This window comes from Phacochoerus africanus, chromosome 1 (genome assembly GCF_016906955.1).
Source record: "Phacochoerus africanus isolate WHEZ1 chromosome 1, ROS_Pafr_v1, whole genome shotgun sequence".
Taxonomy (NCBI): Eukaryota; Metazoa; Chordata; class Mammalia; order Artiodactyla; family Suidae; genus Phacochoerus; species Phacochoerus africanus.
Window position 1 is genome coordinate 231,497,650 of NC_062544.1, and position 22,345 is coordinate 231,519,994.

Genomic DNA, 22,345 nt, shown 5'->3' on the forward strand with positions numbered 1-22,345 from the left:
CAGAAATTGACAGAACAGTGTAAGTCAACTATAATAAAAAAATTTTAGGAGGTCCCATAATGGTGCAGTGGAAACAAATCCAACTAGGAACCATGAGATTGCGGGTTTGATCCCTGGCCTCACTCAATGGGTTAAGGATCTGGTGTTCCCACAAGCTGTGGTGGTAGGTCACAGATGAGGCTTGGATCTGGTGTTGCTGTGGCTGCAGTGTAGGCCGGCAGCTGCAGCTCCAGTTCAACCCCTAGCCTGGGAACCTCCATATGCCGTGGGTGTGACCCTAAAAGGCAAAAAAAAAAAAAAAAATTAAAACCAAGATAACATAGATGTTCAAATTATCTGACAAAAACTTTAATTCAACTACTATAAAAATGCTTCAATGAATAGGAATAAACACTTTGGCAACCAAAAGAATAATGGAACATGTTAGTGAAGAAATTGAATGTAGACAAAAGAAAAAAAATAGGAGTTTCTGCCATGGTACAGTGGGTTATAATCCAGCTTGCCTCTATGGCGGTGCCAGTTTTATCCCCAGCCCAGCACAGTGGGTTAAGGATCCAGTGTTGCTGCAGATGTAGCATAGGTTGCAGCTGCAGCTCAGATTTGATCCCTGGCCCAGAAATTTCCACATGCTGTGGGTGCAGCTGAAAAAGGAAAAAAAGAAAAAATGGAAATTTTATCAGAAAAACAAAAAATAAATGGAAAAAAACCTCAGTGAATGAGACAGATACCAGTATGGAGATGACAGAGAGGTGTCAATAAAAATTATAGAATCTGGACAAAAGAGGAAAAAATGAGAAATAAATGAACAAACCCTCACAGACTTGTGGGACAAAATCAAATGTTCTAATATTGCTGTCACCAGAGTACCAGAAGAAGAGGGGAAAAGTAATGAAGAAATAATGGCCAGGAACTTCCAAAATGTGGTAAAAAAAAAATTATAAACCCACAAAACAAACTCAGTGAACTCCCCTAAAAAGCCCAAAGAAATCTACACTCAAACATATAATAATCAAACTGCTAAAACAAACAAAAAAACCCTGAAGACATAAATAAAAAAATCTTAAAAGCAATCAGAGAAAACAGCAAACTATAAAAGAAAAACTTCTAATGGCTACAGATTTCTTACTAAAAATAATAGAGGTCAGAAGGATGTGGAACAGAATATTAGTGTTCAAAGAAGCAATCATCCCAAAATTCTATACCTACTCAGTGAAAACATCCTTACAAAATAAAGGTGATATTTTTTAATGTAGGAAAACTGATGAAATTCATTGTTAGAGGATTGGCAGTAAAAGTACTGCTAAAGGCAGTACTTCAAACAGAAGAGAATTAATTAAAAAAAAAAAAAACTTGGATGATCGAGAATGAAGAAGGAAACTGGTGAATTAGAACCCTCCTACATTGATGGTGAGAATGCAGACTGGTACAGCACCTCTGGAAAACAGTTTAGCAGTTTCCTATAAAATTGAACACACTCATTTTTATGACACAGCAATCCTATTCCTAGGTATTTACCATACAGAAAAGAAAGAAAGCTTATGTTCTCATGAAAACTAGTATACAAATATTAAAGCAGATCTATTTATAATCATCAAAACTAAAAATAAAGCAAATGCTCCTGACAGATGAATGGACAAGCAAATTATACTTCACCCACACAATGTACTACTGCTCAGCAGTACAAAGGAATGAACTATTGACATCTGGAACAAAGTGGGTGAATCACAAAAGTATTACACTAACTCAGAAGTTTAAATGCTTTATGATTCTACTACATGACATTCTTGAAAAGACAAAAGAAAGGACAGAGAACAAATAGATCAGTGGTTGGCAAAGCTTCTGAGTGGGGGAAAGGGCAATTCTAAAGGGGTACCACAAGGAAGTTTGGGGAGTTGCTGTAACTGTTCTGTATCCTGATTTTGGTGGTGATTATACAAATGTGTCTGTACCTGTGATGTTGAAAGCAACTCAGAATCAAAAGTGATTTTTTTTAATGTTGAAAAAATATTAAACACTGAAAAAAAAAACAATAGATAGTACTTGGATTTTTGTGAGTTTTTTTAAAGGCAAACTTCATTTTGGGATATGAAATTAGATGTGAAAATGGAGGATAAAACATTTATCCAAATTATCCAAACCTACCGTTCTTAACTGAGAGTTGAAGTCTGAAATATACAGGTGAAAAAAATGTTTCAAGAGTTGTTTGCAAAGTGAGAAAGTTATTTTTATGGTTTGGCAAATCATTTAGAGATTATCTGAATCATAACACTTGATAGTTAAGAAATGAAATGGGAAGAATAGTTGTAAATGGAGAATAATTTTGGTTTACTAAGGTTTTCTGGCTTTGTGATGGTTAACATTTCTGAAAAATGAGAGCTGACATTAATTGTACAGGCTTTGTTTTCTGGATGTAAAGGGTAAAATCAGTTTAGTATTAGTATATATTTGAATTGTTTTAATCTTAGTGGGGACATAGTATTAAAGTGAACTCATAACTAGACCTCTGCCAATTTTCTGTCACTGATTTCTTTGTTTGAATCTCTGGAACCTGGGCCAAAGAAATTTTTGTTCACCTGCTATTAAGGCCTACCGAATAATCTCTTTTAACTTGGTTTCATGCCCCTACTAGCATGGAAGTCCCAGAGTCAGGAAATTTTTTTCTTTTGTTAAATCCCTTTGCCATATTCCCAGTGCCTACCATACTAGCTGGCATATTTTAAGCACTCAATATTGATTTAAAGAATGAAGTCACCGATCTTTCTGCATCCCTCAAGGCCTCTGAAGGCAAAAGTAAAGAGTAAACTTGTACATAGATTAAGACTTTCTTCTTTGTTGACCTATAGCCCTCCTTCAGAAGTCAAAAGCAGCCCAGATGCTCTAAGTAATATGGATCCCTAGAGACAACCACAGATCAAGATAAGTCCTCTCTCCTCTGGCAACTACTTCTCAGTGTTCTTTGTTGGTGCCTCCACATCTCTCCAACTTCTAAATACTTATGTACTTTGGGACTCAGTCTTTTCTATCCTACTCACCCTATATTATTTAGTCTGGAGGCTTTAAATTTTTATCTTCACACTTGATCTCTCCCTTAACTACAAATAATATATTCAACAGCCCACTCAACAGCTCCCAGATGTCTAGCAGACACCTCTCCATAACTGCAACTGAGCTCTAGAGATCTCCCCTTCCCCACAAACAGCTGAAGCAGAGCCTCCATGAAATAAATGTTCATGGTTTTAACCACTGAGTTTTGAGGTGATTTGCTATGCAGCAAATACTGATCAATACTCCATCTTGACTCTGATACTTACTATCCAAATTTCCTTTCTTTTGCTACATAGCACGTACTACTCACATTCATATATTTTACTTGTATCTTTTTTTCTATATGTCCCTTTAAAATAGAAGCTCTACTTGAGTAGAAATTCTTTGTCTATTTAAGTCACTGCTGTATCCCCAAAACCTAGAAATGTACCTGTCACTCAAGCATTCAGTAAATATATGGTGTATAAATGAATTAACTAGCACTGTGTCACATCTCTGAAATAATTCCCATATTTCAATATTTAGTATTCTATAAACTCTGCTCTATCAAAAATATAGTTCATTACTTCATTATGATTCATCTAATATGACTTAAATCCTATGACACTGAAAATGTCAAAAATTTACTACTCGGCATTGAAGATATGTGCTTAAGTTCTTCCACAAGAAATAAAGGAGCTACACAATCCTTGGGTTGTTAGCTTGTAAGCAAGTTTTGTTTAAATCCCTTAAATGTGTTTCCTGAACTGTAAATTTGGAAAAACAGCTCCATCAAATGTATAGACAGCAATAAAAATTTACAAAAAAGAGGGATTTCCTCTTAATCCCTAAGGAATTTGAAAATTAATATTTTGCCCTAAAAACATCATATGCTTTTATACCATTCTATTGCTCTTGAAAAGCACATATTCTGGTTTGCATACTCCCCCAACAAAATCTAAGCTCTTTGAAAAAAACTAGCATTCATTAAATATTTCACAAATGAATAGCATTTAAAAAATATTTACCTGTCTAAAATACTTAAACATTTTAGTAAAATGCAGATGCTCACTTTCTTACTGTTGGTTGTTTTTGTTTTTTATCTTTCCGGCATGAATAATCTTTAATAAAAAATACATAATGGAAATATATTAAGCCTTCAACTTTTTAAAAAACTATAAAAAGAACAAATGAAGGAAAAATATATGTATATGGATGGAATTGTTAAAAATAAAATTAGTGATTCTAAAGAAGAAAAAAAAAAAACAAAACCCAAGAGTAAGACCAAAGTTGGTTCTTGAAAAGCTAAATAAAATAACACAAATCCTTGGAAAGTCAAACTAAGAAAACAGATATTAGAATGAAAATGGTAATTTAAAACTACAAAGAGGCGATTAAGAGAATTATTGGAATACTGACACAACTTTACATCAATGAACTTTCAAATTTAGAGAATACGCGAAAAAAAATTTATTGTCAAAGCTAACTCAAGAAAATTATCAGATCCATAACCATATTAAAAATTCAAATATGTCTAAAGATCTACCATGAAATAAGCTATCTAGTTTGATTTTTTAGGCCAGTTGTACACAATCTACAAGGATCAAATGATTCCTTTAAAAATCACCTTTAGGTGATCCTTATTATCCTAGAGCATAGTAAAGAGGATGAAAAACTTTCATTTTTCAAAAGTAACATACAACCCAAATTCCAAAAGAGAGAATAAAGAAAAAAATATTTTTAAATTCTCACAAACATAAATATAAAATCCTGAATAAAATATTTGCAGCATAGCAAATATAAGGTTGGCTACTATTACTACTTGTGTGACCTGGGGCAAATTATTTCACCTATTAGTTTTTTCCATCTGTAAAGATCATAAATCTAAAACGACATAATATTAAATAGTTAAGTTCTTAGAACAGTGCTTGGCACATGGTAAATGCTCAATATATGTCAGTCATTATTATCCCAAGAATAAAAGCAATGTACTCCATTGAATTCTCATTTTAAATGGAAAAATAAGATATATAAATATAAACCTTTGATAATTTTTAGCAGAAATTTTAGCAAATCTTTAAATAAAATATGTATAAAGGGCAATTGCCTAAACATTTTAAAGAATATCTTGTCAATAGCACAAATTATTCTAAGTTTTAAAATACTGGTCCTTCCCATTTAATTAAGTAATAAGATTAAGATATATTCAATATCATCATGATTATTCCATATTTTAGAGATTACACTAATGAAACAAAGACAGCAAATATTTGAAGAAATGAAATGATTATTTGCAGATGATATACAGCCAGAAAGTCTAAGAGTAAGCAAAACAATCAATAAGGAATTTTAGTCAGTAGGCTGGATAAAAGATATACCAAGAATCAGTTTCTCTTTAACAGTAGCGATTACAAAACTTATAGGCGAAAAAGAGAACACACAATAACAAAAATTATGTAATACCCAGGAATAAATTTAATGAGAATGATACAAGACTACATGATAAACTGTATAAAATTTCATTGAACATAAAATACAACCTGAATACTTATACTACTTCAAGCAGTTTCTCTGTCTTCCCTACCACTCAAACTAGAAACTTGGAATCCATTCTTGTTTCATCCCTCTCCTCACTCTTCACACTTGAAATCATTCACTAAGTCCTGCCTATTTCACTTCATAAATATTTTTTAAATTTGTCACTTTTTTGTTATCTCCACTTCAATTATCCTGTGGAAAAACTCCAGCAAATTAAATAATTCTATTCCTGGGCTTATCCTCCTCAAAATCATAGCCTGTTCCAGCTACCAGAGTAATCAATCTAAAACACATACCTAAGTAAGTCAGGCCCCAGTTTAGAATAGGAGATCACCACTGAATTCAGGATGGAGTCCAAGCTAAATTCTGGACCCAGCTTCATTTGCTCTTCCTTTTCCCCTTCTGGGTCTTAATATAGGACTCCGTTTCCGATATTAGGATACATAAATATCTCTTACTGAAAACTTCAGATCTTCTCATAGCTACCACAGTGGTACATCCTACTAAATTTGCATCAATTTTCTTGTAGATTTTTTGAGAAAGACATTATTTTACATTAAAATAAATACTTTACAGAAGAGATGCAAAATTTGTGACTGCTCAAGTTAAAATGCAAGATATTAAAGAAAGATGGCATTTGGCAGCAAGCCAGCTTTGACCCTTTCTCTTAGCTTAAAATGTGGATGGATAATCATGACACACTTGTCATTACCAGTGAGAAGTCTGACACTGCCAAACTGCTATCACCGTATTTGCCAACAAATTAAGATGTAACTACCACTTGCTGAGAAGATAATTATGTCAGACAACTGTTCTAAATTCTTAGTTGGTTAACCCATTTTATAGTAGCCTGACATTACTTCATCTGTACTACTCTCACCCCTTCTTCTCCAGCCATAGCGGTGTCCTTGCTCTCCCTTATACACACTGCTAGACTCCCATTTCAAGGCCTTTGCCCTTTCTATTCTACCTAGAAATTTTTCCTCTTAGAAAGCATGACTCTCTTCTTCAGCTTCTTGAAGTATTTCCTCAAACTGCTTTCTGCATTCTGACTCCCATTTCCCTTTCTTTTAAACTATTACTTTAGAATGGTTTAAAAGAACCATTCTATGGGTTATTTTTTTCTCTATCTCACTTTTCTTTATTATTTATTGCTTTTCTTTCCCCTTTCAGAATGTAATGGAAGAAATTTTGTTTTATGACAGTAGGACTTTTATTCACTGAATCTAGTGCCTAAACCCGTGCCTCTAATTATTTACTGAATGAACAATTCCATGAAACAGGTATTACTGTTAGACTTAACTTTATGAAGAAACTGAAGCAATGAGAATTTGCCTACGGTCACACAGTAAAAGGCAGAGCTATAATTTGTAAGCAGACGGCCTGGCTCTATTCTTCACCATAACTGCATGGTCCTTCTAATTTTTGTGGTGAATTCTAGATGTTCTTAGCTATCTAGTATATTTCCTTTGCTAGACAGTTCTTCCCTGACTGGAAGATCTAGCCTACTTTATAAATCAGTACGTTTACAGAATGAATGAATGCATAAATACATTAATCACCCAATGATTTATATATATGTCTCAATTATTATTTTAAGGTTTCAGATTTAATTTTTAAATTGTCCACTATAAAAGTAATTCCTGTCTTTAAAAGTGTAGTGACGTAAAATAGACTTTAATTGACAAAACATGATTTCTGACAAAGGGTTTAATTAAAAGAACATGTACCCTATCCTTACAATTTCCTCCAAATTAGTTTTTAAGGCTTTATTCAACATTAAGCAAAATGCTCCAGAACCAGCCTGACTCATTTCATCATACACACATGCATACTATTAGCTCTGATGAAAACCCGCAAACAGTGCCATTTTCACAGACACCGAGATTTATAAAACAATCAATCATGCTAGATAAAAAGACACTTTCACTTACAAAAACTGACGCTAATGAGAACACCCTCCGGAGCAATACCTGGCCCAGGAGTCACCTGGAGTAGCCTTCTCGAGTAAGTTTGACAACGACTATCATAAGGGCCTGACTAGCTTGCCACAAAATCCGAAAGACCATAGGTTTACCCTGAAAAACAATCCTTAATACAAGGGTGGACTTCGGAGCGATTTTTTAAAAAAAAAGCACCCTCCCAGGCCGCCTCAAAATCTAGAGCCCAAGATTCTCCTCCTCAGAGCTCCTCACCGTGTCTAGACTAGGGGGAAGCGACCATTTCTCAGGTAGAGGATGATGCACAAAGAAAAAACAGGCCAGCCAGCGCGAAGGCCAAGGAAACAAATGAAAAAAGAGCTCACAGATAAATAGAAAGCCCCTGCGCCCGCCCAACCGCCCCTTCACAGGTGGAGCCGCAATTTCATTTCTCGCGAGAAGTCCTGCCTTCGCGGAATTGCGAACTAAAGCCTCGCGGCTTTTCAGAACAAGGGTCTGAAAGGACAGCCCCCAGCTCGCCTCACCTACTCATAAAATGCCCCGACCCCAACTCTCCTTCCTCCCTCCACCACCGGGCCCCTCCCTCCCTTCTCTTCCTTGATTGCAGTCCTCAGGTTGTCTAGGGACTTCCGGAGCTCGACCGGAACCGGAAGCTTCTGTGACCGAGTGGGTGGGGCCGAAAGTTAAAAAAAAAAGCGCGGTGAAGCCGGAGCTGGCAGGGTGGTGGTAATCCCCGAGCTGGGCTGTGGCGGGTCCCGATGGACTCCACCGCCTGCTTCAAGTCTTTGCTCCTGACCATCAGTCAGTATAAAGCCGTTAAGTCGGAGGCGAACGCCACCCAGCTTTTGCGGCACTTGGAGGTGAGGGGCTCCGGGATGGAGGACCAGATGGGATTCCTCTAGCCTTAGTCACTTTGTGGCTGCTATATAGCGGCCTAACCTAGAAAACAAAGGACAGCTACTTGCTCCCTCCACTATTTTTTTTTGTGTTGGTAAAGAAGGCAAGTGATTATTAGCTTTGAATTCCCACGGTTATCTATCTACCCTGTCCCAAAGTTCCCCTTTCAGCTGATTGCAGGAAGGAAAGAGTAACTACGGAAAGCCCTAGGAAGAGGGAGGGTGAGACCCAAGGTTGGGGTTTAAGCTGTATTTGGAGGTGTTATCTTTTCCTTTGCCTCCTATTTTGGTTTTTCCATTGTAACAGAGGCTTCTCAGAATGTCTCTATTCTCAGAGGTGGAGGTGGTGGGGAGTAATGATTAAAAATGTATGCCTTGTCACTTAGGCGGTTTACAGCCTGAACCTGTTGCGTACTTACTGCTTTTATTTGAACTTATGTTGAACTCGAGTTTGAAAATTATTATTTCAGCTTTCTCTGGACTAAGAAGCAATCTCCCTCACTAGTAATTGCTAAAATCTGTTGCTCACAGTTTTTCAGTCCTAAAATGCTGAATTGTCACTTTTTCCTATATTTCCCAGTGATTTGCTTCTAGAGTGTACTTATTTTGTGTTAAAAGTTATACTCACAGTTTTTTGTGATCCTGTTTGTTTTTTAGGCTGTTATACTCCTGCTATGCATTCATGGAATTCCAACTAATATTGACCTCAGTTTCATAAAAGACAATAATTAAGCTCAATCAAAGCGTACTTTAATTCTCTAACAGAATTATGTTAACATAGAATTGAACAAATAGAACATATTTTAAAATTAACACTGTGATAAAAGGCTAAATAACCAAAGATTTAGGAAGATACTGTGGAGGAAGGCGATTGTAAATGGCACAGCAACATCAGCCTTGTGATAATTGGATACACTGTTTTGTGGAGCTTCACTGGTATTCCTTTTCACTTCAGGTGCCTATCTCCTAAGAACATTCGTTTTCTTTTTTCATGTCTTATCTCCACAAATCCCTACAGTCTTAACAATGAAGGGGTTAGCTGTTAAATCCTAAGACTTTGCTTTTCAGTTAGGATAGGACAGTGTGCTAGTGGACCTCAGAAGCCTCAAAAATAAGCAGAGCTGATGGTTTTAGAATTAGGAATTGTTTTTAGATTCTAATCTGAAAAGTTAGCTCTCTTTGAGAATAAGCAGGTATGTTGTGAATCTGAAGGAAGAGTGTTATCATGAGTTGAAAGAGACCTCAAATTTGAGACTTAGAGATTGGCTTCTTGGTACTCTGTTCTCAAAATTTTCAAGAAGTTTACCAAAAACTCTTCTACCATTTAATTTAGAGATAACATGCATACATTGCTTAAAGTTCATTAATCTTAAATGAGGAGCTTGATATTGTGAGTTTTTTAAAACTTGTGTACATGCAAGTAGCTATGACTTATGAAATCTATGAAATTTACTCATGTTGTCCTGGTGTCTGTACTTCATTCTTTTTTATTGCTGTTTAGAATTCCATTGTACAAATGTACCACAGTTTATATATATTCTCCTGTTGACGAACATTTGGCTTGTTTGCAGTTCCGAGTGGAATTATGAGTAAATCTATTATAAACATTTTTATACTTTTTATGGATGTATATATTCATTTCTCTTAGATACCTCATAGTAGAATTTGTTAGGTTTTTTTTTTTTTGTCTTGTTTGCTATTTCTTGGGCCGCTCCCGCGGCATATGGAGGTTCCCAGGCTAGGGGTCGAATTGGAGCTATAGCCACTGGCCTACGCCAGAGCCACAGCAACGCGGGATCCGAGCCGAGTCTGCAACCTACACCACAGCTCACAGCAACGCCGGATCGTTAACCCACTGAGCAAGGGCAGGGACCGAACCCGCAACCTCATGGTTCCTAGTCGGATTCGTTAACCACTGCGCCACGATGGGAACTCCAGAATTTGTTAGGTCTTAGAGTAAGTTTTAGTTGAAACTATCAAACAGCTTTCTACAAGTTTTACTTATGTACTCTCCCACCAGAAATATATGAAATTTAGTGTCACTTATCTACACACTCCTTGGTGTTCTCAGATTTTAAAATTTTAACTATTTTGTTCAACAGTATTCACAGTGAATATCTTTGTGCAGACCTCATGAGAGCAGTATCTGAGAATACAAAGATGGTTATCATGTGAACGATTATTCACCCTGCTATACTGCTGCACTTCTATATTTTTTTCTTTTTGCAGAGCCTGAACTTTGAAAAATTTTTTATGATAGGCAGAGCTGAGCTGGTTTCATACTTAGTTTCTTAGCACTAATCTTATGTAATGATTATAAGCATGGATTCAGGAATAGTGAATCCCAGTTATATCGCAGTTCTGCATGCCTCAGTTGACTCATCTCTGAAACAATGGTTTATTTTGAAGATGAAAGGAATTAAGATGCATAATGTACCTAGAACAATGACTAGATGAGAGTAAGTGCCAAAGTATTAGTTATTACTGAAATAATCCCTATTTGCAAATGTTCAATGCCTATGAATAAAGGGGACAATGTGTAATTTTTTTTATTTTACCTTGTAATAAATAAATACTGTATCTTAGAATGCTTACATTGTTGAAATACAGGTCCAGACCTGAGGAGAATTGTATTTAAAGCAGAAGATGTCTTAATCTTTTAGAGGGCTAGCTGTGTAAGCAGGCAAAAAATACAAGTTCAGAAGTTTCCTTACCCCAAAATATTTACTATCGGTATCTAATGTCATCTTTGGGCCTGTTTTTTCAGTCTGATAGACTTTAAGGTTAAAACATGTACTTTGTGGGAACAAGCATTCTGAAGATCTCTTATCAGTAAAGCATTAGAAGCAAAGCTGACATCTGGGTGAGGGAATAAAAGAGGGATACAGAAAGGAAAGATAAAGGGATGCTAAAACAGTCCAGTTACAGTCTTTTTTAAAAAGTCTTTCAAAAATAAAAGTGTCTAAGACAGATTTAATCTAATTCTAAAGTAACTTTTTTATCTTTATCAAAAAGGTGTGCTTAATAGTGACTAATACTCAACGTGTTTTGAAAATAAATTGTTGTCTGACAGCTATTCCCAGCCTTCAATCCCAGCATAACCTTTTCAGGAAGTGGTACAGATAGAGGGGGTATGCTTATAGGGTTATAAAAAAGGAGTGAAAATGGAATAACAAATGATAAAATTTTTCAATGCCTGACCTGGCTAGTTACATTTTTTTGACTTCCTTCTTTGTAATCTCTGACTTCTGGGCTCAGGTCCTACCTGGTAGAGAACAGAAGGAGTAATCATATAGTTAATCCTATAGCTAAGCCTTCGGATTTACCTGCTTTCCACTTTCTATTTGCCTCCCTCAGAGAAGGTAGGATGAATATATGGAATTCATTTATTCAATAAATATACTGGTAATAGAGTGTCTATTTGTAGTCTATGCCTTCATGAAGTGATTAGTGTAGTGGGGAGGATAAATATTGCTAGGTTGGCAAAAGCTTGCTCACTTATGAAATAAAAATATATAATAGATGATAGTATAGTGGGCAAACCTAACCTAGTTGGTAGAAGAGGATTAAAGAAAGCTTTCTGGAGGAAACAAAACAGACTGGAATGACTACAATAGTGAGTGAAGGAATAGGTACTCTTTCATGCAGAGGAAACAGCACACATGAATTTTCTAAATCAGGAAAGTGTGGCAGTAGCACTTTGGAAGAACTGGGTTTTCATTTGGAGAAGAAATGAAAATTGCCAATTCTTAACACATTTTAATGACTGTTTTCTAGGTAATTTCCGGACAGAAACTCACCCGATTATTTACATCAAATCAGATACTACCAAGTGAGTGCTTGAGTTGCCTTGTAGAACTACTTGAAGACCCAAACATAAGTGTGCCTCTGATCTTAAGTATCGTCAGTTTACTGTCTCAACTAGGTAATGTATTTTGTTTCTTTTTCATAGAATTTCTTTGTTACAAGACCTTTCAGAAATATTTTTTTATCGTAGATTTCTTGAAGAGGGAGTATTATATACATCCTTTCTTAAAATTATTGGAGCAAAGACTCTAAAGCATATCAAAGGTTTAGTGGTCTATAGAAATGAAATGTACCTTGGGGAATAAGGGCCTACTTTTGAATTTTAAAAAAAGGTGCACATGATACCAGTATGAACTACAGCACTCTGGAAAGTCATAGCTGGTGATCAAAACATCATTCTTTCTTGTTAGACTACACTGAACTTAGAGCTAAGGCTGAAAGTGCAAGTGTCACTATTTCTGTTTATCCCTACCTAATCATTAGTTTTTAAGTTTTCATTCAGCGATTACCTTTTCTCTTGAATTGTGTTTGGGGTAGAGGGAAGATATTTCTGTGTGTGTTAATTATAAAATTAACACGTACTTATTTTAAAAAGCTCCAGTGATCCAGAAGTAGGAACACAGAGCAGCATGTCCAGTAAATGGTGAAAATGTTCTTTATCTTTGTTGTCCAGTATAGTAACCATTATGATTAAACTTCTAATTTGGAAGGTATTTGCAAACGAAATAGCCGTATCATATTTATTATTTTTATATAATGGTAAATTTAATATGAAATAAATTTTAAATTACTTAACTTTCATCCATGAAGACCATATATAGAATGATTTATTTCATATCATTTTACTTTAACTTACAGCTGTAGACAATGAAACCAGAGACTGTCTTCAGAATACATACAACCTGAATAGTGTGCTGGCAGGAGTGGTTTGTCGGAGCAGTACTTGCCACAGTGATTCGGTATTTTTGCAGGTATACCCACCTACATGGTACTTTCTACTTAATACTTGTTCTCTCTTCCTGATTTTCAGATCAAAACTGATGCTATTATATAGTCCTGACTTTTAGTGTGCCATATGCTGTAATAATAGCTGCATTATTAGGCATAGTTCTCACCATTCATAAATTTAAAAGCTGGCTGGTTACATATATACTACTATTTAAGAGTTTTAAAGAAGGGAACTTTATCTATATCTAGCACTACTACTGAAGAAAAACCAATCTACATTATAACTGTCTTGACAGACTTATAAACACAGATGTCAGCATTTTAAGGTTTAAGCTCTTCATATTAAAATTGTAATTTGAGTTGACATCTAGTCTCAATCTGTTGGGGAACCATTATAAAAAAATTGAAGCTAGAGATTTGGTATTCTTATGCATAGACTCAAAACTCTTTTACCCATAATGTTTCTTTGAACCTAAAATGCCATCAGTTGTAAGAAAGAAAAACATTGGAAATTAAACTCACGGGCAGTTTTAAAGATGGTAAAATACAAAAAATATATAAAAATTGATGGAATATGTCTGTTTAATTTGTGTATCAGTTTAACATGACTAAATAAGCCATGTTGATGACAAGATGCTCTGTTTGAGATAGAATGAGGAGTTCTCTTCATGGCTCAGCAGTTAATGAACCCAACCAGGATACATGTAGATGTGGGTTTCATCCCTGGCTTTGCTCAGTGGGTTGAAGATCCAGCGTTGCCATGGGCTGTGGTGTGGGCTGCAGACACAGGTCAGATCCCTACGTCATTGTGGCTATGGCATAGGCCGGCAGCTGCAGCTCTGATTAGACCCCTAGCCTGGAAACTTCCATATGCCGTGGGTGTGTCCTTTAAAAAAAAAAATTAGAGATAGAGTGAATAGAAATGTGTGAATCAGGAGATGAAACTCTCAAGTCTTATTACTTGTATGTGTTTTTTAAAAAAGAAGTAGCTAGAATCTTTTTAAGAACTGGAAAAGTTGTCTTTTTGAGAATTGCCATTCCAACAGGTCTGAGGTGGCATCTACTTTTCACTGTGGGGTTTTGTGACCTGTTTTAGGGTCACACCCATGGCATTTGGAAATACCCAGGCTAGGTGTAAAATCAGAGCTACAGCTGCCAGCCTGCACCACAGCCATAGCAATGCCGGATCCTTAGCCCACTGAGTGAGGCCAGGGATCAAAACCGCTTCCTCATGGATCCTAGTTGGGTTCATTAAACACTGAGCCACAAAGGGAACTTCCAGGAAAAGTTCTTGCTTTAAACTCTTCCTCCTAAAATGGTCACTTGCTTGGAATATCCACAGAAGTTCATTCTTGTGAGCACACAAATGTTTTTATATGTTTATATTCATTGCTATTTTCTTATTCTCAGTGCCTTCAGCTTCTGCAGAGGCTAACATATAACGTCAAAATTTTCCATTCTGGTGCAAATATAGATGAATTAATTACATTCCTGATTGATCATATGTAAGTATGCAGCCAAACATGAAAGCAAATAATCAACTGGTTTATTTTTCTAACTAAAACTGTATAATAGTTCAGTTTTTCTTAAATAATTATTTCCAACTTTTTAAACTGACTGAGACTTAATCTTCTTTCCAAAAGAATATACTGATGAGATAGCACATGGTTACTCTGACAGTTATTTCTGTATTTCAACACTGCAATTAAATGGGATCATCTAGTTTCAAAATGTGAAATAAATGATCAATACTATTCAAATCTTGAGTCTTCACTTGTTAATCAGATGTTTCTTTTTGCATACAAAAAAGAAGGAATTTAAATGTGTAAATTCCTATATAATTTTGAGTAATTTAGAAGGAATTTAATGTTTTTATCTTTTATTATTTTCCTTAAAATGACAGTCAGTCTTCTGAAGATGAGTTGACAATGCCTTGTCTAGGATTATTGGCAAATCTTTGTCGCCACAATCTTTCTGTTCAAACGCACATAAAGACTTTGGTAAGAAGTTTGTAAAATGTTTCTTTCTTTTTGTGGTCGGTTCTATGCTTAAACAATTTTTATTCACCTTTTCCCTTTTAAAAAAGTTTAACAGAAATTGTCATGTGTTATCCAGCTAACCAAAGTTAACAAAGAACCAGATTGACATATAAATAACTTGAAGTATTCCAGCCTTCATATATGTTTAATTGAGTTAATGCAATTATGGAATACTAAAAGTTTTTCTCCTTTGTAGCATCCCATTATTTGTCATATTGAATAATATAAGAAATACTAAATTATAGAAGGGAGATACCGCTGGCAGTCTCGTTTATCTCAGTCTCATATTTCCACAAAATCAATTGCAGCTCTCCCAGAAAGAATCATAAGTGCCTAGCATCACTACCAGTACTTATAAGTAAAGGCACCCAAATGAGGTTAACTGAACCACTGTGAGAAATATGTTAAATCTAGAAAGTTCATTGATTCTTTAAAATGCTTTGTGAACCGTTCCCTTGCTGGGCAATATTCAGTACCACTTGTTTAGTTTCAAATTAATATCTCATTGTCCATGTGCTGGATTTCTCTGACCTGGTCTTATTTTGTGGGTAGAGGTTATTTTGAGCCATTGAACTGTTTGAGAAAGGTAAACATTTGCTCATAAACCCATGACTAACCACTGTTCTCCACTAATATTGTACTACTATTATACTATGTATCTATACTTTATGTACTATATACTACTATAAGCAATATATGAAAGTACCATCTCACTCATTTCTTGAATTTTCTCTTAAGTTGGAGGTAATGTTTATTAAGTTTACCTACTCTGTGTGAGATATACTTTCTAAAACAAACTGTAACACTCATAATTTTTCTTTTAATTTTTTTCTTTCTCAGAATAATGTGAAATCTTTTTATCGAACTCTCATAAGCTTCTTGGCCCATAGTAGTTTAACTGTGGTTGTGTTTGCACTTTCAATATTATCCAGTTTGACATTAAACGAAGAGGTTGGGGAAAAGGTAAATATGATTTTTTGTAATTTATGAAAATAATCCTGAAGTTTATAAGCTCTAATACTTTAAAAGTGATTGAGGCTCTTTGTTGAGTTTTAGGTTGATGTCAACTTAAATTTTTTTGTATAATATACTTTACCTGATTTGTTTTTAAGCTGTTTCATGCTCGAAACATTCATCAGACTTTTCAACTAATATTTAATATTCTCATAAATGGTGATGGCACGCTAACTAGAAAGTATTCAGTTGATCTACTGATGGATCTTCTTAAGAATCCTAAAATTGCTGATTATCTTACCAGGTATGGCTCTGAGACAGATTTTAGTAATTTTTTATAAACCAAGATTTATCTGTTAGTAAATAAAACTGCTTTTTTAGATTTTGTAAAGTGGAACTTTACTGATTTACAATAGACTAAAATTGAAATGTTTTAATGTGCTTTATTCCCATTCTTTTTGCTCTTCTGACTTGAAATATAAAAGCGTAACAAGGGTATGTGTGTATATCTCCTTCTTTGTCTTAGGTAAATGAGGCTGTGTCATTCTCCAAGGTACACATATCCTGATTAATCTATTTCAAAACCAGTTTTATATATGAATGGTATAATTTATCTTAAACGTAAATCCTTTTTAATGTATCAGTTTCATTTTGTTTTAAACCTAGGTATGAGCACTTTTCTTCGTGTCTTAATCAAGTATTAGGTCTTCTTAATGGAAAGGATGCTGATTCTTCTTCAAAGGTATGTAAAAACATGACTTTTTTTTTTTTTTTTAGAATTTGACATTGTTTGTTTCATTATCCCATTTTTCCCCTTGACAAAGTATTTTATTTGATTTATTTGATTTATTTATTTATTTTTTTTCCTTTTCACGGCTGCACCCGTGGCATATGGAGGTTCTCAGGCTAGGGGTCTAATTGGAGTTGTAGCTGCCGGCCTACACCACAGCCACAGCAACACCAGATCCAAGCCGCATCTATAACCTACACCACAGCTCATGGCAATGCTTGATCCTTAACCCACTGAGCGAGGCCAGGGATCGAACCCACAACCTCAAGGTTCGTCGTCGGATTCGTTTCTGCTGAGCCATGATGGGGACTCCGTGACTTTCTTTTAAAGTTTTAAAAAACTATAATGTGTAGAAAAATCTAAGTGCAAAGATCTCTGAACCTTTACAAACTGAACACAGCCATATAACCAGTATCTAGAGCAAGAGACAGAATGTTACCAGTATTTTGGAACCTTCCTTGAATCTTCTTAAACTGGCATAATCCCTTTGGAAAACTGTTTCACGGTGCCTGTTGAACACATGTATACCCTATGACAGAGCATGTCTATAAGCTCAACAAAGGACATATAGAAAATGTTAAACAAATACAACATGAAATTTTTAACTGGTACCACTTACTGATTTTTTAAAAATGTAAATGCTCAGGGGATAAATCCAATAAAACATTTACAAGTTCTCTACTCTGAAATTATAAAACATTGAGAGAAAAAACTTAAAACAATAAAGATATATATACCAAGTTCATAGATTGGAAGAGTTTATCACATTGAGGTCAATCAAAATTATATCAGCCTTTAGTTTTTTTGTTTTTGTTTTGTTTTTGGTATATGTGGAAACGGGGAAGCTGATTATAAACTTCACATGGATAAGCAAGTGTCCAAAAATAACCATGACTATCCTGAAAAAAATGAACAAAGTTGAAGGATTTATAATACCAGACATCAAAACTTAATATATAAGCTCCAGTAAATAGTGTGATATTGTCATAGGATAGACAGCTAGCCAATGCAGCAGAGCACAGTCCAAAACAAACCCACAGAATATATCTCCTGATTGACAACAGTACAGTCTTAAAAATACAGTCATTGAAATAAGTGACATGGATCAATTGAATATCCATATGGGAAAAAGCTGAATTTTGACCCCACCTCTTAACAAATGTGAATATCAGTTCCATAAAGACTGTACCTCCAAATGTGAAAATCATGAACGTTTAGAAGAAACACCTAGCAGAATATCTTCACAGCCTTGAGATAAACATTTTCTTAAACAAAAAAAAAGCAATTATTTAGGGAAAAAAATTGATAAGTTGGGCTCCATTAAAATTTCAAGCTTCTGCTTATGAGAAGACCACTAGTAAGAGAGTGAAGAGATAACTCACAGAGTGGTAAAAGATTTATACATATATTAAACAAAAGACTCTTATCTAAAACATATTTAAAAACGTGTACATATAGGACTTCCCATTGTGGCTCAGTGGTTAACGAACCCAGCTAGTATCCATGACTACCCAGGTTTGATCCCTAGCCTTGCTTATTGTATTAATGATCTGGCGTTGCTGTGGGCTGTGGTGTATGTCACAGACGCAGCTCTGATTCAATCCCTAGCCTGGGAACCTCCATATGCTGAGGGTGTGGCCCTAAAAAGACAATAAAAATAAATACATAATGTGTGTATATAAATCGGAAAAAAAAAAAACTGAACCCAACAGATAACCTAAGCAAAAGACAAAAAACTTGAATTGGTCAATAAATATGAAATGGTTTCTCAACTTTATTAATCATCAGAGAAACGCAAATTTAAATAGCAATGCAATACCAATACATACCCACCAGATTCTTAAAAATATGGGTAATATTAATATAGATGAGAATGTAAAAAATGTAAAGAGTGTTGCGGTACTCATAGGCTGAAAACTGGTACAACCACTTGTGAAAACTGGTATTATCTACTAACATAGACTATGCATAAACTGTGACCCAGCACTTCTACTCTTAAATATTTGTCCCAAAGAATTGATTACGTGTTCATCAAAGCATAGCAGTACTGTTACCGATAGCCAAGAATTTTAAACAACCTAAATGCCATCAGTAATGAAACAGGTTTAAAAAACAAAACAAAACAGTGGAAGAGATGAATAAACTGTGGTATATTTATACATTGGAATACTACACAGCAGTGAGAATGTGTGAAGTGCAGCTTCCTGTGAAAAAATAAGTGCATCTCACTAACATAATGCTAAAGTAAGTATACAGGTATATTCACTTTGGGAGAATCATCTAGCTTTGCAGTAGCGATTGATATGACACTTCCCTGTATTTTATACTTCAAAGAGAAAGTGTGAATTAAAAAGTGTTGGCTTGTATATGCAGAATATACCTCTGGTAAGATAAATAAGAAATAGGTTTGCTGCCTCCAGAGATTGTAACTAGAGGTCAGGCTAGTACCTTTGACTTTGGAACCAAGGGAGTGTGTTATCTATTCAAAAACAAGTACTATAAGTTATGTTTTAAAGAGAGTAAGTCAAAGAGTTTGTCATCTGCTACATCGTAAATGCTAATGGGCTGAATTCTGTTGAAATCAGATACTCTCAGGTTGATTAAAACACAAATCCCAGTTGTATGTCATTTATAAGAAACAGATGAAGAAAGGTAGAAAATGAGTAGGCAGAGAGATACCAGTAGCTGTTTTTAAGTGGTAAGTTGGTAGTGTATGAAATAAGGTAGATTTTAACTTAGTAGTTAATAAAGAACTTGATGCTATGTAATGGAGTAAGGCTCAGTTATGAAATAAAGAAGAGATGGGGTAGAGTAGGGACGCAATCTAAAGGGCATAATGCCAACATTGTGCAAACATAGTATGAAAATAACCATCCTTAAGTTTTTGAAGCTTTGAGATGCCATTTTTAAATATTATCCTAAAGTATGCTTTATAACAGTTTTTAAATCAGCATGATAGCAAGTATTCTTAATTACTAATTTTTTTAATATTTTTAAAACAAGTTTGTGCTGAAAAGAATTAAGTATTATGGAAGGTATATAACATGAGTTGAAGTTGCCCTTTCTTTGGCTTTCACATTTGTCATTAACAAATTTCTTTGTAACCTTCTGGAAACTCGCACATTTTGAAAAATAATACTCAAAAATTAGAGGCAGCTTTAAATATTTATTTTAGAGTATTTTATTTAAAAATGTATACCATTTCCAACTTTATTTTTTGGTTGCTTTGTACATTAAAGTCTGATGAAATCGACATTTAATAAAGACTTTATATCGCACAGGTTTTAGAATTACTTCTTGCCTTCTGTTCAGTGACTCAGCTGCGCCATGTGCTCACACAGATGATATTTGAACAGTCTCCATCTGGCAACACCATTTTGGGAAGTCGTTCTAAATGCTTAGAACCTACTGTAGTTCTACTTCGTTGGTCAAGTCAACCTTTGGATGGATCAGAAGACTGTTCTATTTTAGCACTGGAGTTGTTCAAGGAAATATTTGAGGTACTGGAGTAATTAACAAAATTGACTTTTGCACTTTTATGATTCTCAGTGAACAGTTTGTTTTCCAGTATGTTCATAATATATTTCCAATTATTCATATAGTTTAGGAAAACTTCTGAATTACTAGACTCCCTACCATTAAGCTACTGAATTTCTTTCTTTTTTTTCTTTTTTTTTTTGCAAAGTCACAAATATCAGCAAGTGTTCTTTTTGTTTATTTTGTTTTCTTTCACTAAATAGTTTATGTATACTCCTTTTAGTATAGTCAGTAAGGGTATTAACTAAGATTTATATGGTTTCTTGGTGTTTGTACTTCCTGCAGTAGCACATTCTGTCTCTCCATCTCAGTAGATACTATCTACTGTCTTCCATCCAATTGAAAATCTGAGTATAGTAGGCCCTGGCTCTCTGTGTCTAAAAACCCCTTTGAGATTCTTGATAGGAATTGTGGTTGTAAAGAATTAAGACCAGCGTCTGTTTTTTAATTACTGTAATTACATCTAGCAAATTTAGGATATTTGTTTTCAATATATACTTTTAATTGAGAATAATTTTTAAATCACAGATATAGTCCATTTTAAAAAGTCTTAGTTGCATTTAATTAACCCAAAACCTCACTGTTCCATTTGAGAAAAAAAAAACATTATAGCCCTTTAGACTGGATAAAGGAGTTGATTTTAAATAGGAGACACAGGTCAATGAACTTTTGAAGTAATTACAGTTGACCCTCCAACAGCATGGGTTTGAATAGCTTGAGTCCACTTATACGTGGAATTTTTTCAATAGTAAATACTACAGTACGTCACAGTCCACACAGTTGGTTGATTTCGTGGATGCACAATTATAGACACAGAGAGCCAGGGCCTACTATACTCAGATTTTCAATTGGATGGAAGGTCAGTGCCCCAACCCTCACATCATTCAAGGGTCACTTGTGTAAGAAATTTAAAAAGTGTTGCAGCTCAAGGGTGACTATGCCTTCTGTATTCCATCTCTTTTTATTTTTAATCATTGGTGGTGATTAACTCTGCAGGATATCATAGATACTGCTAACTGTTCCTCAGCCGACCGTTTTGTGACCCTTCTGCTGCCTACAATCCTCGATCAGCTTCAATTCACAGAACAGAATCTAGATGAGTCTTTAATAAGAAAAAAATGTGAAAGGATGGTCAAGGCCATTGAAGTTTTGTTAAATATCCTTCAGTTTTAAACATGGAAATTAAATAACTTTATTTTTTTCTAGCATTGTATTTACTGCATTTTGTCTGTATAATTTTGTTACTAATGTGTGAATCTATTCAGAATTATTGAACTGAAGTTTAAACTATTCTCTATGAAGTCTCCTAAAAACTTATCTAGGCTTTTTTCCTCCTTGTTTTTCTGTGTAAAACTTTCAACCTAAAGAACATTTTCAGAAATGCTTTTTAAACTTTATTGGTACATATTTATCATAATTTGAGATTAGGAGACAAAATCTAAAATACGTGTACTGTTACTCTTTTGATGTTAATTGCTACCCCTGGGTAACTTGTGCCATTCTTTGGTGGAGTGTATCAGGGAAGAAAGAAATATTGGTAGTTATTATTTTAGCTTAGTTTTTGTGTTTTAAAAATTAATATCTCTATAAATGTTTCAATGAAGATGACATCACACTTCATAGGTACCTTGTATCTCAGAGCAACAAGAATTTGCTCAGCTTTGTCCTGCCTTAGAGCAAACTCCATCTCTTTAATCTCCTCTCTCAGTTGCTGCTCCTTAATTTTCATCTTTCTTAATGATAGTGATTCTCAGTCCTGGCTATGTCTTAGGATCATCTGGAGAATATTTAAAAAATATTTACACCTGAACTTTACTTCCAAGATTCTAATTTAATTGAAGTAATGTGTAACACTGGGGTGGAGGAGTGTTT

At 34.8% G+C, this 22,345-nt stretch overlaps 2 protein-coding genes across 3 annotated transcripts in view; one reads left to right on the top strand and one right to left on the bottom strand.

The window, feature by feature from the left end:
- The window catches only part of DZIP3 (DAZ interacting zinc finger protein 3), a 130,526-nt gene extending 122,503 nt beyond the window's left edge, over nucleotides 1-8,023 (bottom strand). Inside the window, exon 1 of one of the 2 annotated variants that reach the window (XM_047792914.1) lies at nucleotides 7,497-8,023. The gene's annotated coding sequence lies outside the window, so the exon portion shown is untranslated. The remainder of the gene's footprint in view (nucleotides 1-7,496) is intronic. The other variant, XM_047792925.1, reaches the window with a different exon arrangement.
- Nucleotides 8,024-8,119: 96 nt separating this feature from the next.
- Nucleotides 8,120-22,345, top strand: part of CIP2A (cellular inhibitor of PP2A) — a 29,499-nt gene continuing 15,273 nt past the window's right edge. The window contains exons 1-10 of the mRNA XM_047792936.1: nucleotides 8,120-8,362; nucleotides 12,176-12,323; nucleotides 13,064-13,176; nucleotides 14,564-14,658; nucleotides 15,057-15,153; nucleotides 16,033-16,155; nucleotides 16,305-16,450; nucleotides 16,813-16,888; nucleotides 20,218-20,436; nucleotides 21,470-21,629. Coding sequence (XP_047648892.1) covers nucleotides 8,261-8,362; nucleotides 12,176-12,323; nucleotides 13,064-13,176; nucleotides 14,564-14,658; nucleotides 15,057-15,153; nucleotides 16,033-16,155; nucleotides 16,305-16,450; nucleotides 16,813-16,888; nucleotides 20,218-20,436; nucleotides 21,470-21,629 — 1,279 coding nt within the window. The 5' untranslated portion in view covers nucleotides 8,120-8,260. The remainder of the gene's footprint in view (nucleotides 8,363-12,175; nucleotides 12,324-13,063; nucleotides 13,177-14,563; nucleotides 14,659-15,056; nucleotides 15,154-16,032; nucleotides 16,156-16,304; nucleotides 16,451-16,812; nucleotides 16,889-20,217; nucleotides 20,437-21,469; nucleotides 21,630-22,345) is intronic.